The sequence below is a fragment of the Desmodus rotundus genome, chromosome 3 (assembly GCF_022682495.2).
Source record: "Desmodus rotundus isolate HL8 chromosome 3, HLdesRot8A.1, whole genome shotgun sequence".
Taxonomy (NCBI): domain Eukaryota; kingdom Metazoa; phylum Chordata; class Mammalia; order Chiroptera; family Phyllostomidae; genus Desmodus; species Desmodus rotundus.
Genome location: NC_071389.1, coordinates 101,159,865 through 101,175,046, shown reverse-complemented (window position 1 = coordinate 101,175,046; position 15,182 = coordinate 101,159,865). Strand labels below are relative to the sequence as shown.

Genomic DNA, 15,182 nt, shown 5'->3' with positions numbered 1-15,182 from the left:
TATAGAAACATACTATTTATAAAATTGAAAAGTATATGCCTATTATAATAGAGGGCAATGTTGCACAGTGGGGGTCTGAGGTCTATGAACTTCGTTGCGCCATCAGTTAGCCCTGTGGCAATAGGCATGGTACTAAAGCTTTATAAGCCAATTTCCTCCTGTGTCAAATGGGATAATAACAGCACCTACCTGATAAGGTAGTTTTGAGGATTAAAAAGATAAAGCACAAAGATGCTTAGTACAGTTTTTGGAATGTAGTAAGCAGTGAGTCAGTGCTGGCTACAACAGTTCTGTGCTCTTACCATTGAAGCTTAAATCTAGTGCATGGGGGTCAGATGGGGAACAGATGTCAGCCTCCAAAACCAATCCACTCCAGCCACACTCCTTACTTCCCATACAACAGCCCTGGACTGAGGGCTGCAGAGTGAGTGAGGGGAATGGAAGAATGGAGACTAGAGACCCAGTTTACACCCTGTTGTTGTAGGAAAGGAATAAAAGAATTCCATAATACTTTGCATTTGAGGTGCCCAAGGAAATCGGAGGAGGAGACAAAGGAGGAACAAAGCAGTGAAAGTGAACAGAGCACTTTTTCAAATTGTTACCTTAAATTGGAAGGGACTTGACATCTTACAGGCCATTTATACGTACTTGTATCATACACCTATCTTGGCAGCAGCTCAGTTGGTTTATGAAAGAGGGACTCAAAATCATGGGGAGTAAGAGGGTGTTGGGGAAGCCAGGTCCAGATCTACTGAGCTATGGCTGGTGCTCATTCCTGTTCATGCCTCTCTCTACTTCCCTTGTCATTTATTCCCAAGTGGGGCTAAGTATTGGGTTGGCCAAAAAGTTCATTTGTTTTTTTCAGTAAGATGGCTCTAGTAGTGCTTTAGTTCTCTTTAACTTTATTCGAAAGAACTTTGTTAGATTGTATTGTGACAGCTGTCATATCAGTATGCATTTAAAAAAACGTATCAAAAAAGGTGAATTTTTGTGTAGCCATTTTAATATTGAAGATGGAAGAAAATATGCAACATTGTTGGCATACTATGCTTTATTATTTCAAGAAAGGTAAAAAAGGCAACTGAAATGCAAAAAAAGATTTGTGCAGCGTACAGAGAAGGATTGAAGTTGATAGTGATCAAATTGAGACATTAATTGAGAACAATGACTCAAAATATCCAAATCAATAGTTATTGGTGAAAATGAAAACTGTGTCTTTTATTTTATGGAAAACCCAAATGAACGTTTTGGCCAACCCAGTACTAAATTGTCAGCAGAAAAGACAGAGGACAAACTAGAAGAAGGGAAAACAAGATGGATTAAAATGTTTTGAGAAAAGATAGCCTAAGAGAGCTTGGGGGTTACAATAAAGACAAGTATTTTCGGAATACCATGTGCAGAAATCCCTGGGGAATTATGTTAGAAATAGTATAATAATAGCAACTATGTGTCTATTGTGTGCTGCCTGTTTTATGTGCATTTTTTCTTTTATTCCTAATAACAATCTTCCAAGGCAGGTGTTATTATGCCAATCACACCATGTATCTCTAGAAAGCCAGGCCTCAGTCTTCTTGGAGCTTAATGTCTATATCCTAATTGAAGAATACTTGTAAAACACACACACAGGCCTGGACATAGGAGCTCCTGATTGTGACAGACTGGGAGGGAATTGTAAAGGAGTCAGTGGTAGCTACTGGGATGTGCTCCCAAGAAGTGTGATGTGCGCAGTGAAATGAAGGACCTCTATGTCTGTTCATAGGAAAGCAGGGAGAGAAACCAGATGGTAAGTTAATGGGGCAAGGAAGCAGGGAAGTCTTCCTGCAGCTGGAGTTAGGGGTGTGGGTGGAGTGTGGACTAAGTCAACTGCAGTGGAAAAGGGATGCCCATGGGAGGCTGCCTCTAAGTGAGAAAATGCTCCATCAGCTACTTCCCATTGCTGCACTGCTTTTTAAAGTGACAGTCACGAGGTGTCAGGATTCATAAGCGGAAACGGTCTTCGCTCTTTGGCTGACAGTCTAAATTCAGATAGAAAGAATTTGGTGGGAGACAGCTGGTGGAAATTGCCCCAGTCCTGCCTTCAGTGGAAATGTCCACGTGCTGCTGGGCTGTCTCATGATCAAGCATCTACCCCTCTCCATCTCTGTTTGCCTCTCTCTCTTCATCAGGTATCATTAAAAAAAAAAAACAAAAAACAACAACAAAAAAAACGCAACCCCCCCAAAAAACCACCCAGGAGCATTGTACCCAAGTGATCCAGGAGCATTGTACCCAAGTGATCCGGGCCCTGCTTAACCCATCGCTGTTGGCTGCCCCCGAGATGAATGCAGACTAGTCAGGTGCTTTATGAGAAGCTTGCTCCGCAGCTCCTTGTATCCGCCACCAAACGGTTAACATGAAAGCACACAGTGGATGTGACTGCTGGAAATACCGCTGGGCACGACGCTGATGCTTCATGAACACGTGAGCAAGACGCGCGGAGGCAGTGCCGGACACCCCATGACCCAGGAATGCGGCAAATGGGTGTAGGAATGGGAGAATGGGAGGGTCACTTCGTCCTTGTCCTTACTCCTCACCTGCCGGAGCACTTCGTCCACGCGGAGGCAGGGTGAGGTCGCCCTAGATGGCCCAAGAATCTGCAAATTCATCCCTGTCTTTCATCTCGACAACCTTATGTCCCGATGGGGGCAGCCCAACCTTTCCCTTTCGTTCCGAGGCTGCTGCTATGGCGGGTAGACGACTTTAAAAAGGCTCGGATTCCCCTTCCCACCTCAGGGGTCCAGTCATGGCTCAGATTTTGATTCTAATCGCCCACCCCGCAGTCTGAGGCTGCGTGCAAGTCTCGCCAAGTTTCCCCGCCTGACCCTAGCCGGGCCCTTTCTAGGACAATGTGAACAAAGAGCAGCAGGGAGAGAAACCCGCGGGCGGCTGCGAAGCGCGCGCGTGCGTGTGTTTGTGTGTGTGTGTGTGTGACCACCGCGGTGGACCCAGAGCAGAGCGTGCCTAGCCTGGCCCCGCAGGGCCGTTCACGGCTCCCAGTGGCGGGTTACTTTGTCCCGGCCACGGCATGGCAGAGGCCCCAGACCACAAGCAGAAACCCGAGCTCGTCTCTGGAGCCCAGGCTTCCACATTGTCTCTGGGACGGAGCAGGAAGACCCCATGCGCCCGGCTCTCGTGGGCTCCGGCAGTGGAGGGGATACTGGACTTCCCTCTCCTTGTCCAAGCTTCTTCTGAGTAGCCTGGTCTGACGGAGGGACCACTGGAGCGTTCCCCGCCCTGAGTCTCCTTAGACTCTTGAAGGTCCAACTCTGGGATAGAGGCGGGTCTCGGGCGCCCCCCGCTGCCTGCCCCGCAGCCTCGGGAACAGCGCGGACGGGACTAGAACAACGCACACAGGAGGGGGGGGGAGCGGGGGGAGGGAAATTGGCCAAAACAGACCTGGAGGCCGCACCTGCATGTGTGCGTGTGCCCGTCTGTGTGCTCTGTGACAGAGGTTGCGGTCGTGTCCGCCCGTCTCACCTGTAGTACTGTTTGCCTGGCAGAGGAATGAAAGAAAAACTGCCATGTCCGTTCATTGTCATTAAATCAGCCCCCTTCCCTCCAATTCTCAACTGAGTTGTATTTTTCATGCAACATTAGAGTCCATGCATGCGAAACTACTTTCCCACTCCAGTTTGAACCTTCATCACTGCACCCAGCCAGATTTCGGGGTCCTAGCTCCAGTTACGTAGGAGAACTTCGAGTCTCAGGGCTTGCGTCCCTTGCCTCTCCTCGGGTGTCTTTGTAACGCGGGATTCCCCGGCGGTCCCGGGTGGTCGCTCCGGCGGGCTGCGCTGGGCCTGCTGCAGCGCATAGTGGAAGAGCAGGCGCTAGGACCGTGGGGCGTGCGGCCGGCGCGGCGCTACCTTAAACCCAGCTAAAGCTGATGCTGCGCCACTCAGCAAGCCGGCGGGGCTGCGCAGGACTAGCGCTCCGCCAGTCACCAGGCTGGAGCCCGCGCGGCAACACCTGTTCGCGGCTGCAGGACGCACGCGATGTCCGGACGCCTCTCCCTTGCTCGCCGCTGGCTGCCGGCGCTGAACCAATGGACCTCCACCGAGCTGCCGCACGATTCTAGATCCCAGCTTTAGACGCCTAAAGTTTTCTTCTTTTTGTTTTATCATATTATTATTGATTTTTTGGAGGGGTGTGCAGGAGGGGAGAGTCTTCACCGCCTTCAACGTGAGATTTTTGTTCCCCCCTGGAAGGATTCCTGCTGATGTCTGCAGAGTCGGTTAGAGTAAAAACGGCGCATGCCTTCCCCAGAGTCAGGACCCGTGGATTCTGACGTAGCCTGTGCATCTTAAAAATCCTATAATAACGCCTAGGCATTGAAGTTGCTATGGTCATTTCGATCTGGAACCAAATGGAGAAACTACGGATTTTTTCCCGTTTGACGGCCGGCTGGGATGCAGACCTTCCTGCTTGCTAGGAGCCGGGATCTCCTCGTAGAGAGATACATAGATGTGTTTATCAGTATGTCAGTGTGTGAGTATACAGTGCTGGTTTCTTAGGTTATTAGTGGTTTGACCTTGAACCTGTGCCAGTGAAACGGCAGACTACTTTTATTTATGCATTTCATGGATTGAAGAAAACAACCTGTGCCCCCCCGCCCCCCCTCCCCGCCTGCAATTGCAGTAAGGGAGGGGAGTTGGATATACCTCGCCTAAAGTCTCCCGGGTTGGCACCATCATTATTGTTTATCTCTGTGCTCCAGCAGCCCAGCCTTCTGATGGCTCCCTTAGGTGAAGTTGGGAACTATTTCGGTGTGCAGGATGCAGTACCGTTTGGGAATGTGCCCGTGTTGCCGGTGGACAGCCCGGTCTTGCTAAGTGACCACCTGGGTCAGTCCGAAGCAGGGGGACTTCCCCGGGGGCCAGCAGTCACGGACTTGGATCATTTAAAGGGGATTCTCAGGCGGAGGCAGCTCTACTGCAGGACTGGATTTCACTTGGAAATCTTCCCCAATGGTACTATCCAGGGAACCAGGAAAGACCACAGCCGATTTGGTAGGTATACCATTAACACAATCGTGTCCGCACCTTGACAGATTGGGATTATAACTACCAAGAAGGGGTTGGCCGGGCGGGGTGCGGGAAGGCTCTCTCCCTTTTTCTGCCCCTGACTTGCCGGCTTAAAAAAAAAAAAAAAAAAAAAAAAGCCTCCGGAATTGCAGGTCTCTGCCGCTGGCTGGCACTGATGCACGTCTACATTGAAAGGCTCCCGCACCCACCCCCCCCCCGCCCCCAAAGAAAGGCATGATTTATAAATATCACACAAGTCCCTCGCTCTTTTGAATCAGGTGCTTGGGAAGATCGGGTTTAGGAAATTGTTGTTGTTGTTTTGATGGACCAATTCCAGGCGTTTAAAGCTTTAATGATTAACTACTGAGAAATTAAAAACGCATTTTCCTGAAAGCATGAGTTTTTATAATCTGGTGCCCCAATTAAGTTTTTTGCCTTCCCCCTTTCCTCTAACAAGTATCCTGCTTGAATTGTAAATGAAACATATTTATTCCCACCGTGAGGGTCTGCACCGCTTGGATGAAGCTTGCTGGTAGTTTTCAGTTGGGAGGACTGAAGTCACATATTAGACTTGGGGGCGCTTGTCCTCCCAGCCATCAAGTTACCACCAATGTCCTGCAATTTTTCAAAGTGTGCAGCCTGCGTGGGGTTCCAGGGTAGCTCTCTAGTGTGTGTGCCCGCGAAAAGCTGCGAGCAGCGCCGAGGATTTCACCCTCCCAGGAGGGTACTTGTGACTCAGCATGGAGGCTGCAGAACAGAGGGCTGGTGACCGGCCCCTTTCATTCCTACACACACGTGCCCGCTGGGCCACCCTGAGCCCAACATCCAGCACAGTCCAGGTTGGGGACTCTGGGTTTTTACCCGTACTTACACAAAAAAGAAAAATAAATAAAAAGCACCAGTTTGGGCAACCAGGCTGTTGGAAGGAGTTAACTTTTGAGTGGACCCACCTGACAACACTTAAAGTGGGTCGTAAAAAACAAAGTCCTGCGGTGGTTTTCTCCCTCCAGCTTTCATGCCAGATGTTGACCACAATCTAAACTATCTGTTTTAGGTTCGGGGGGCTGTGGATGAGGCCAGGAGGAGAGCAGGATTCAGGCCTGGGATGGCCCAGAATTTTCTCCCTTTGCCCCCCCCCCCCCTGCCTCAGCCCCAAGCTGAACCTGCTAGTGCAAATATTCCTGGCTGTCTTAAAAAAGAAAGAAAGAAAAAAGGTAACTCTTGGCTTTGCAATCATTCCTTTGAGCGTCCCCTGCCCCCTGCCCCCAGTTGGACAGCTCTGGTGGTTGCACAGCGAAAACCAAACTTTGCAAGTGCTGCCCTGGGGCCGCTCTAGGGGCTGCCACCGTGTCCAGTGTTCGCTCCAGGACAAGGGCGGTGGGCGCTATGGGTGGTACAACTGGAGTGTCAGGGTCGCAGAGGCTGCCCTATATTGGGTTACGCGTCCGGGGCTGAGCTGCGGTGGAGGGGGCGGGCCCCTCCTTGCGCCCTAAGAGGCAGTGGGTCCGCCAGCTCTCAGCAAGCAGGTGCCGGCTCCGGCTCCGCAGCCGTGTCCATTAGAGCTTTCGGCGGTCGCCCGCTCAGTTCCGCGCGGTCCTAACACACTCCATGTTCCGCACCCTCAGCTGGTGCTCCCTGCGGTACTGGGAGGATTCTGGACTCTTGTCTGGGGGCCACGGGCGATGGCTTGTGTACTTAAGGCCGCATTTTGGGAGCCAGGTTTTTGGCCCAAGTTGAACCCGTTCCTTTGTGTGTGTGGGTCCGTGGGGCTGACAGCCGCCCCTCAGTTGCTCGGTGGTTTTCGGTGTGGGAACCGCTGGAGGCGTGCACCGTGCGGAGGGAGACTTGGTGGTGGGGACTGAGAACAAGCTGGAGAGATCAGGCCTGAGTCCCCCTGTCTCAGCCCAGATCCTTCTTTCTCCTTCAGAAGTGCACAGTCAGGGCTCAGAGAGTCGCTCTGCAGCACCCGGGAGGGGGGCGGGGCCCTGCCAGGGGAAGGGGTGGGCTGGGGGACAAAGGCTTGTAGAGGCGGGCCGAACAGCGTTGAGCTGTGGTTAACCCCTTCCGGGAGCCCAGCTTAACGGAGGTGGCCCACGGCTGCTTTCCAGCTCTGGGGAGCCCAGGGCGCCACGGGGCGCACCGGGCCGGGCAGGGCCGGGTGCTTTGTGTAAACTGGCTGAGCCTGGTCTTTGAAGGACCCTCAGAACCACTATGCAGCACGACTGGGCCCCGCGTAGAGAGATTATGGGGTGTGCCAGTGGGGCTCCCCATACCCCAAGCTTTTTATTATTATTTTTGCAGTCACTTTTAGGGTAGGACATTTGCTATATGCATTCGAACCATTAGAAATCCAGTAACTGCTACTGGGAGAGGAGGATGTAAGGGAAGGTGGGGACCACGAAGGTGGGGAGGACGCAAGAAGTGCATTCTGGGGTCTGCAGACAAGGACGGCTGGTACAGTGACTGAATGAAGACCTTAAAACAACAACAAAAAACTAGACCTTGTCACTCCCCCCAGCCCCACCCCCGCCCCATACTGGGTGTCGGAGAAAAGTGTCGCCAAGGAAATGACATCTCTCCTGTTTGGCAGGGGTATTGTGTGTGGGAGGGAGGGAGCACAGGCCCCCAGTCAGTCGGGGGTGGGGAGCCGGAAGGTCAGCAAGAGCTGGCGGGTGGGTAGGCGAAGGGCGCTCCAGCCGCTCCGGCAGCTCAACTCAGTGGTGCTGCTCTCCGTGGCTTGGATGAAGTTGAATGGGTGGCTGTGCACAGTGAGGGTAGGGAAGAATTATTTAAGTCTTTCATCTGGTTGCAGTGACATTGGCCCCCGGAGTGACAGCAGTGCGGCGGTCACCGGCTGCTACCAATGTGGCAAGGTCCCAATATGCAACCTCTGCAGCGTGTTGCCTCCTGCTCTTGCTGCGCAGCCCCATCCGTAGGAGTACAGTGTTGTTAGGACCCAGCACTGGCGGAGTGGGAAGGCTGCGGCAGTGCATCACACGTGGCATCTGGCACCCTCACCTCTGTGCTCCTCCTGACTCCTCTCTGGGGACAACGTTCTTAACCTCAGTGTCTTCTCGTAGAAAAGAGAAAAGAGCAGTCCCTTTTCTAAGAGACTGCTCTTTTCGAAGAGTAGTGGGGCAGGGGTGGGCTGGATTACACTTTGATATATGGAAGATGCATCTTCCACCTGGAGTGAACCGGCAGGAGGAAACAGGTTGGAAAATGACCTCCCCCACCGCCTCAGGTGACCGAGGCTTGGGGCAAGCCTGAGGGTGACACAGCAGCAGCAGTGCAGGGGACATGGTGGGGGGAGGGGATCTTACTTTCGTCCCAGCAGAAGCTATTGAGTTGACAAAGTAGGTGGGACCTTGAGGGAGCCCTGTGTTTTCCTTTTGGGGGTGTTGGTGTGGAGATAAGGAATTGGGAATTGTGTCTCTGGGATACAGGCTGGGGGAGGCAGATGTTTCATTTCCTATCTTTTTTTCTCTTTAAAACACTTGCTAGGCAGAAAAAAGTGAGCAGAACACGAATTGAGACAATGGTCATGTAGAAGAATAAAAAAGCGAGTGTTGGGCCTGATCCTCTATTTTACTTTCACAGGGAAGGAAGCCTGAGCTGTTGACCCTGGCCTTCCTTGGTGGACAGATGGCCTGCTTTTCTAGCTGTGCCTTGTGGCCTGGCATGGTGGCCCTGCAAGGACCCTAGATGAGCACCTGAACTGGGGCTGCACTTCAAAGGGTCCAGATGTCAGGTGGAAGTTGTACTAGAGGGGGGAAACATGATAGTATGATTTTTTAAAAAGAGGTTAAAGCAATCTTATTTCCAGGGTTTTGCACTTTAAAAAAATCTGTGTGTCTGACTCTTCAGCTTCTCACTAAGGTAAAGACTGCCTGTTTAAGGAGCTGTTTTCAGGATTGGTCCAGAGTCTTGAAAAATGGTGGGGTTATCACTACCATTCAGGTAGTCATTTCTTAAGTAACCCTGAGATTTGCTCAAGTTGCTGCTCACTGGACTTTCTGGGATTCAGGCCCTGAGATGACTGACTGGGTAGCTGTGGTGTGGGGTTGCTGACTGAGCAGGAAACTCTCTGTAGTTGCGAGGAGGGGGTGGTAATCTGTTTTCAAAAGCCTAATGTTATGCCTCTCTCCACAGTCTGCATACATTCTTGTACTCTAAAGAATGCAGCTCTGTTAAGTGTTGGGGGATTTTAGGCTAGGGAGCTGTTTAACATGGGCCAGAGTGGAGCAGCCTCTGCCCCCCCTTCCACTTCCCAGGGCTGGCCTTGTTATGGCCTTGGAGATGAGGCCCAATAAAGGGGGCTCTTGGGAGCTGAGCCAGCTTTGGGTTAATTGTCCATTTGAACAGAGCTCTGGGGATCATCACTATTACCTACTGAGTCTGGAGCAAGGATAAAGGTCTGGTGTGGTTTTTTTCCTGAAGTGGTCCCACGAACTGACCTGGCATCTTGTGTACCAAGGATGACCTTGGACAGCATAAGACCCTCTGGAGCTCAGTGAGCTCATCCTCACTGGGACTTGTTGGCTACTGTGAAAGGGAATTGCCAAATAACACTAGACATGGACGCTGTGTTTCCCGTGTACGTCCATCAATACCCATTACTTGAGGATGTCTAGGTTGTGTCTGCCTAAGAGGAGAGACAGCCACGGTACACGTGTAAGGGTCACAGTTTTAATTTTAGGCACAATCCCACCATTCCCTCCCTCCCTTCTTCTCTTTCTTTTTCTTTCCTTCTTTTCCTCCACTCTCGTTGATCATTAAGCATTTAAATGTTTCTACACAGAAGCCTTCTCCTGGGCTTCCTTTGTGCTGCACACTCATATAAACAGATAAGAGGGGGAGTAGGCTGTACTCAAATGAGTACAGTTGGAAGCATGTGCTTGGCTCTGGCTCAGGCCAAGAAACATATGAGTTGACCTGGTTGAGATTATAAAGCTTACTAGGGACAAGATGGTTCTATGAATGGTAAGTATTCCAGCCTGGCCTGTGTCTGTGTGTGTGTTTGTGGTGAATTGCCAGGTTGCCAGGTCTTTCTGACTTGGGAGCATGGCCATGACTCAAACCTTTGGGTGTTGCAGTTGGTGTCAGCTCACTGAGACCACCTCATGAGAAGCTGGGCTATTCTTTTTTTTTTAAATAATCCTCACCTGAGTATATGGGTTGAGAGAGAGAGAGACAGAGACAGAGAGCAAGAGAGCGAGAGCGAGAGCGAGAGCGAGAGCGAGAGCGAGAGCGAGAGCGAGAGAGAGAGAGAGAGAGAGAGAGAGAAACAGAGAAACGTCAGTCAGTTGCCTTCGGTATGCACCCGACCTGGGATCAAACCCACAACCTTATGGTGTACCAGACAATACTCCAATCAACTGAGCTGCCTGGCCAGGGCTGGGCTGTCCTTTTGCAGTCTTTACTTTTCAAGGAGTTGCAGAAATATGGATGGTGTTTGAAGTGATGAAATCTTTTCCACCTGGGGTTACTAGATAAGTAGTTCCTTTTCAAATGTGAGCCCCTTGGAGGCTTGTCCCAGGTACTTTTCTTTTAGGAAACCCCTCTGACTCTACTTCCCAAGCCCATCTTTGGACACTGACTCTTCCCTAATTGGCTCCCTCTCACTGCATTCACCACATTGCTATCATATTCATCTGTTTATTTGTCTTTTCTTTCACTAGATGGGGAGGGCTTTGAGGTTATAGGTCCTAGATTTTACCTTATTCATCCTTATATACTCAACAAATGGACTGATGCTTGGCTTACAACAGTCACTTATAATTTGTGGATTGAATAAGTCAATGCAATGAATTATAGCTATCTTGATATAAGAAAAGAAACAAGATAGATATCTTAATATTTTTATTTCCAAAGTATATAATAATAATTTCAGAACTTAAATTCTTTAACAGAAGAAGATCTGTGCTATGTGCACATAAATGATTTATGTAAATAGTCCACACACACAAGATATGTCTGCCTTCCCAGTGTCTGCATGAGAAGGGCACAGAGACCCAGTGGCTTGCCTGTCCTCATTTCCCTGCTGCTTCTAGTGCTGCCCATGGGATCTGTGGAGTATGACCTAGGCAACATCTTCTAGTCACTAGTCATGGTATAACTATACACAAATGGTACAGAAATCCCAAATTTGTGAGGAAAACGGGGGACCAATGGTAAAATGTGTGCAATAAATGAGGAGATAGCATTTGGAGTCTGTTGCTTGGGGGCAAGCTATTTAATACCCTTAAACCTCAGTCTGCCCATTTGTAAAATAAAGATTAAAATATTGTAATCACTAGGATTGTTCTGAGGCTTGAATGAGAGAAGGCATCTCATTCGGCACACATTAAATTCTCAAGTGTTTGAGCTATTAGATTGTCAACCTTGATGTTCTGCATACCATCCAGTCATGTGGATTTGTGAGGTTACATGTGCCCTCTTTCTTCTTGGGCCTGATGCTCACCTTTGGCCAATATTTATTATTAGTTCTCAGAGCTGCATCCTGACTAGGGAAAGAAGAAAGGTCACCATATATCCCCTTAGAAGATGCAAGTATTTTTTTCTTAATGATTAACCCTTTCCCTGAAGACATGGCTTACCTAATTGGTCAGACCTCCAAGGGGGCAAAATGTTTCCTGTCTCTCATTATATGATGACAGTTGGACATTAATGAATTCCTGACACTAATTTCAGGATAACCGTGACCTATATTGTGCTGTGTTTTCAGGTAGCTAAGAAGAGATTCACATGTATGTGACTCCTAGTACTAATTAAATGCCAAAATTGTAATTATTTTCAAACATAACAGTTAGAAATAGTACAATGAAACAGACTTGGTTGCGTCAATAAGGGTGAAATGACTCTCATGGGAATATTGCCTTGTTTGTCTTTCCATTAGCTTTGTGAGGTAGGAAAGACCATAAATAAACTTGCTTATTTTTGGTGTATCTTCCATTATAGAGTCACAGAGTATCAGATCCAAAATGTAATTTGTAATTTCTCTTTCTATTTTTTCATATAGTATTTCACATTCTATAAAAATAAATAATTTTTCAGGTCCAGATATTCTCTGAATTGTAAACACAGATATTTGTTGCACTTTGTGTGTATAAAACCATTAGGAATGCCCCTTTATAAGAAATATCTCTTGTCTTTCACATCGCCTTGGAACCCTTTATTGTATTAATGTAGTTCATGTATTTTGCTTTAAATTAAATTTCTTGGGGTGACATTGGTTAACTTTATATGGATTTCGGGTGCACAATTCTATAACATACCATCTGTATATTCCACTGTGTGCTCCCACCCAAAGCCTGGTTCTCTTCCATCACCATGTATTTGTCATGTCTTCTTTCCATTGTAGCACAGTCTATTTGTGTGAGAGTTGAAAAATTAACTGTTTAAAGAAATCCATGTAAGTGCTTTTTTATTAGTCACATGAGACTAACTATAGGCCAATGCTATTCTTAGTTTTTTCTAAACTCTAAAATGTAAGTAAATTTTTTAATATTTGAAGATAAAAAACTTCAATATTTAGTATGCATTAATGCAAGGTCTTTACAAAGTCTAGCACTTTATAACACAATTGAGAAAATAGCTAAGCACAAGTAATATTAGCGTCGTCCCAAATATACTGTTGGGTAATCATGTTAACAATATAGTTAGAGAAATTGAAGCTCCTGTTGTATGGCCATAAAATTCTGGGTTTATGCCCAGCTTAGTGTTTTTATTCTTAGTGAGGTAAGTAAGTAGAAAGAAGGAAATAAACGAAGGTCATTATGTTAATTTGTTTTGGGGATATAGTATTTCATGGCTATTTTAAATCAGGAGTGTTTGTGAAACCTGCATTTTTTCCAGAATATTGTGCTGTCTTAATTGCTTAACAATTACTGTGAGGCTTAGATAACTACAGCAAAAATAAATATTTTGTTTAAGCAGAAATATTTGGGATGTGTGTAGGCTATTTTAGTGTTCCAGATGGAGCTCAATATACAGTAGAGAGCTGGATAACTTTCTGTATAAACCAATCAAGTTAGCACCTCATCCTCATTTTGAGGGACATAAGACTATTCTCTGAGTAGAATTTTTTTCTGATCTATGCCCATACACAAATGCTTAATTTCACATTTTATCAACTGGAAGTAAAACTGGATGCTTTTTTCAATTATACCTTTTAGATTCATTAGAATACATACACTGGTTTATGTCATATCACTTCTTGTCTTATCTCTGTAAATACTAGCTTTTTATTTTTAAAATGTTCTACATCGTGTTGATAAGTATTATTGTATCCTATTATTATAGAAGTCAGTTCTTTTAGGCAGTGTTTTCTTTTAATCCTCACTCAAGGATTTGTTTATTGAGAGAGAGAGAGAGAGAGAAAGGAAGAGGTTAGAGAGAGAGAGGGCGAGAGAGAGATTGGCTGCCTCCTGTTGCACCCTGACCAGGGACTGAACCCACAACCTTCTGGTGCACGGGATGATGCTGCAGCCAAATGATCATCCAGGCCAGGGCTAGGCAGTGGTTTTAAGAGAGGACACTTCCTCAAGGAGTGTGAGATTATCTCAGTTGGGAGCTAGGCTCAGTCCTCTTTGAAACTTATGGTGACATTGAGACTCTAAAATCCTCTGTGCTCTGACTGTCCTTTGTCTTCTGCCCTTTATCTTGTAGGCATTCTGGAATTTATCAGTATAGCTGTGGGCCTTGTCAGCATTCGAGGCGTGGACAGTGGACTCTACCTTGGCATGAATGAGAAGGGGGAGCTGTATGGATCAGTAAGTACTGTGAGAGATTTCACAACCTTTATGTTTCATGCTGTCTTGAATGTACTTTCTCTAGGTTGTTATAGCCTAGATGAAACCGAGTCTTTTGGGAAGGAGAGTATGAGCTTTTACTTTTTTGAGGCAAATCATTTCATTTTTATTAATAAATACCAGCCCCAGATCTTCACTACAGCAGAGTTTCTAAGAAAGTGCTTTATTCATATGCCAAACCATTTTCATTATCAAGTAAATAAAAAAATCTACGTGTGAAAAATCCTATCATCTTGTATTGAATGTGAGTTATTTTCGAAATGAGTTAAAATTATCTTCTCCCAAGCTTTGCTAATCATTGTTTAAAACTAAAAATAGAGCATGAAGGGGGGCTTTCTCTGAGCTACATGACATTTTCACTATGGAGACAGAAGGGAAATGGAAGTTATTGTCAGATTTTCTTGTATGAAGAATATAAATGTAATTATTTGCAAGTATTGAGTTTCTTGTTTTTGTCTCTCACTTCTCATCTCCAGTGGTTGTGAGCTGCCAGTAGGAGGCAGTGAAGTATTTATGGTACCTTGCAGGTTCCAGGCACTGTTCTAGGTGCTCAGGGACATCAGTGGATGAGACAGTGTCCCTGCTTCTGCTTTAAGAAGAAAGACTGACTTGACATCTTTGTGTCTTTTTACTGGTGCTAGCACAGTTTATAAAACACATTGCATGGCACACAGTGGATGTTTAAAACATTTTTGCTGAGCATATGAGTATAAATAATAGATTATTAGTCCCTGTACACTAACTTGAGTTTTCAATGCAAAACTTCTAATGACATCAACCTTTACTTTTTCATTCCCATTATGATCACATGGGAATTTAATCCACATTCTCTGCCATAGGAGAACTTGGATTAGAATCTACAAAAAGGTGAAAATTAAAAGAGGCTCAGGGTGGGAGAAATTCTGGAGATCCCTATCAATAGGACTGAAGGGCATATGCATATACAATCAGGAGAAATTTTCTATAGAGAGCTCCTTTCCTGTCTACATACGTGTGTATGTGTGTGTGTGTGTGTGTACAGGGCTTGGAAATAGTATCAAACTTTCACTCAAAAACTCCAGATGACAATAAGTTATGGCCTATTTAATTTGAATATAGCACACACCATTTTTAATGACTCAAGGATGGTTTTCCTGCCTTGGTGAAATTTGAATGAGGTTTGGCTGATTTTGTTAGAAAGATAAGTTATTTAAAAAAGTGCTTCTTTGAGAGAATAGATTATTTTAAAATATGTTTTTAAGTACAGGATTGAGTTACCTTTTTAAATATATTTCTTGGTTTTGATAAAATCATTTATTTCTTAAATTAT

The 15,182-nt window shown here is 46.6% G+C and overlaps 1 protein-coding gene across 1 annotated transcript in view; it reads left to right on the top strand.

The window, feature by feature from the left end:
- Positions 1-954: 954 nt before the first annotated feature.
- The window catches only part of FGF9 (fibroblast growth factor 9), a 40,647-nt gene continuing 26,419 nt past the window's right edge, over positions 955-15,182 (top strand). The window contains exons 1-2 of the mRNA XM_024580829.4: positions 955-5,045; positions 13,731-13,834. Coding sequence (XP_024436597.1) covers positions 4,769-5,045; positions 13,731-13,834 — 381 coding nt within the window. The 5' untranslated portion in view covers positions 955-4,768. The remainder of the gene's footprint in view (positions 5,046-13,730; positions 13,835-15,182) is intronic.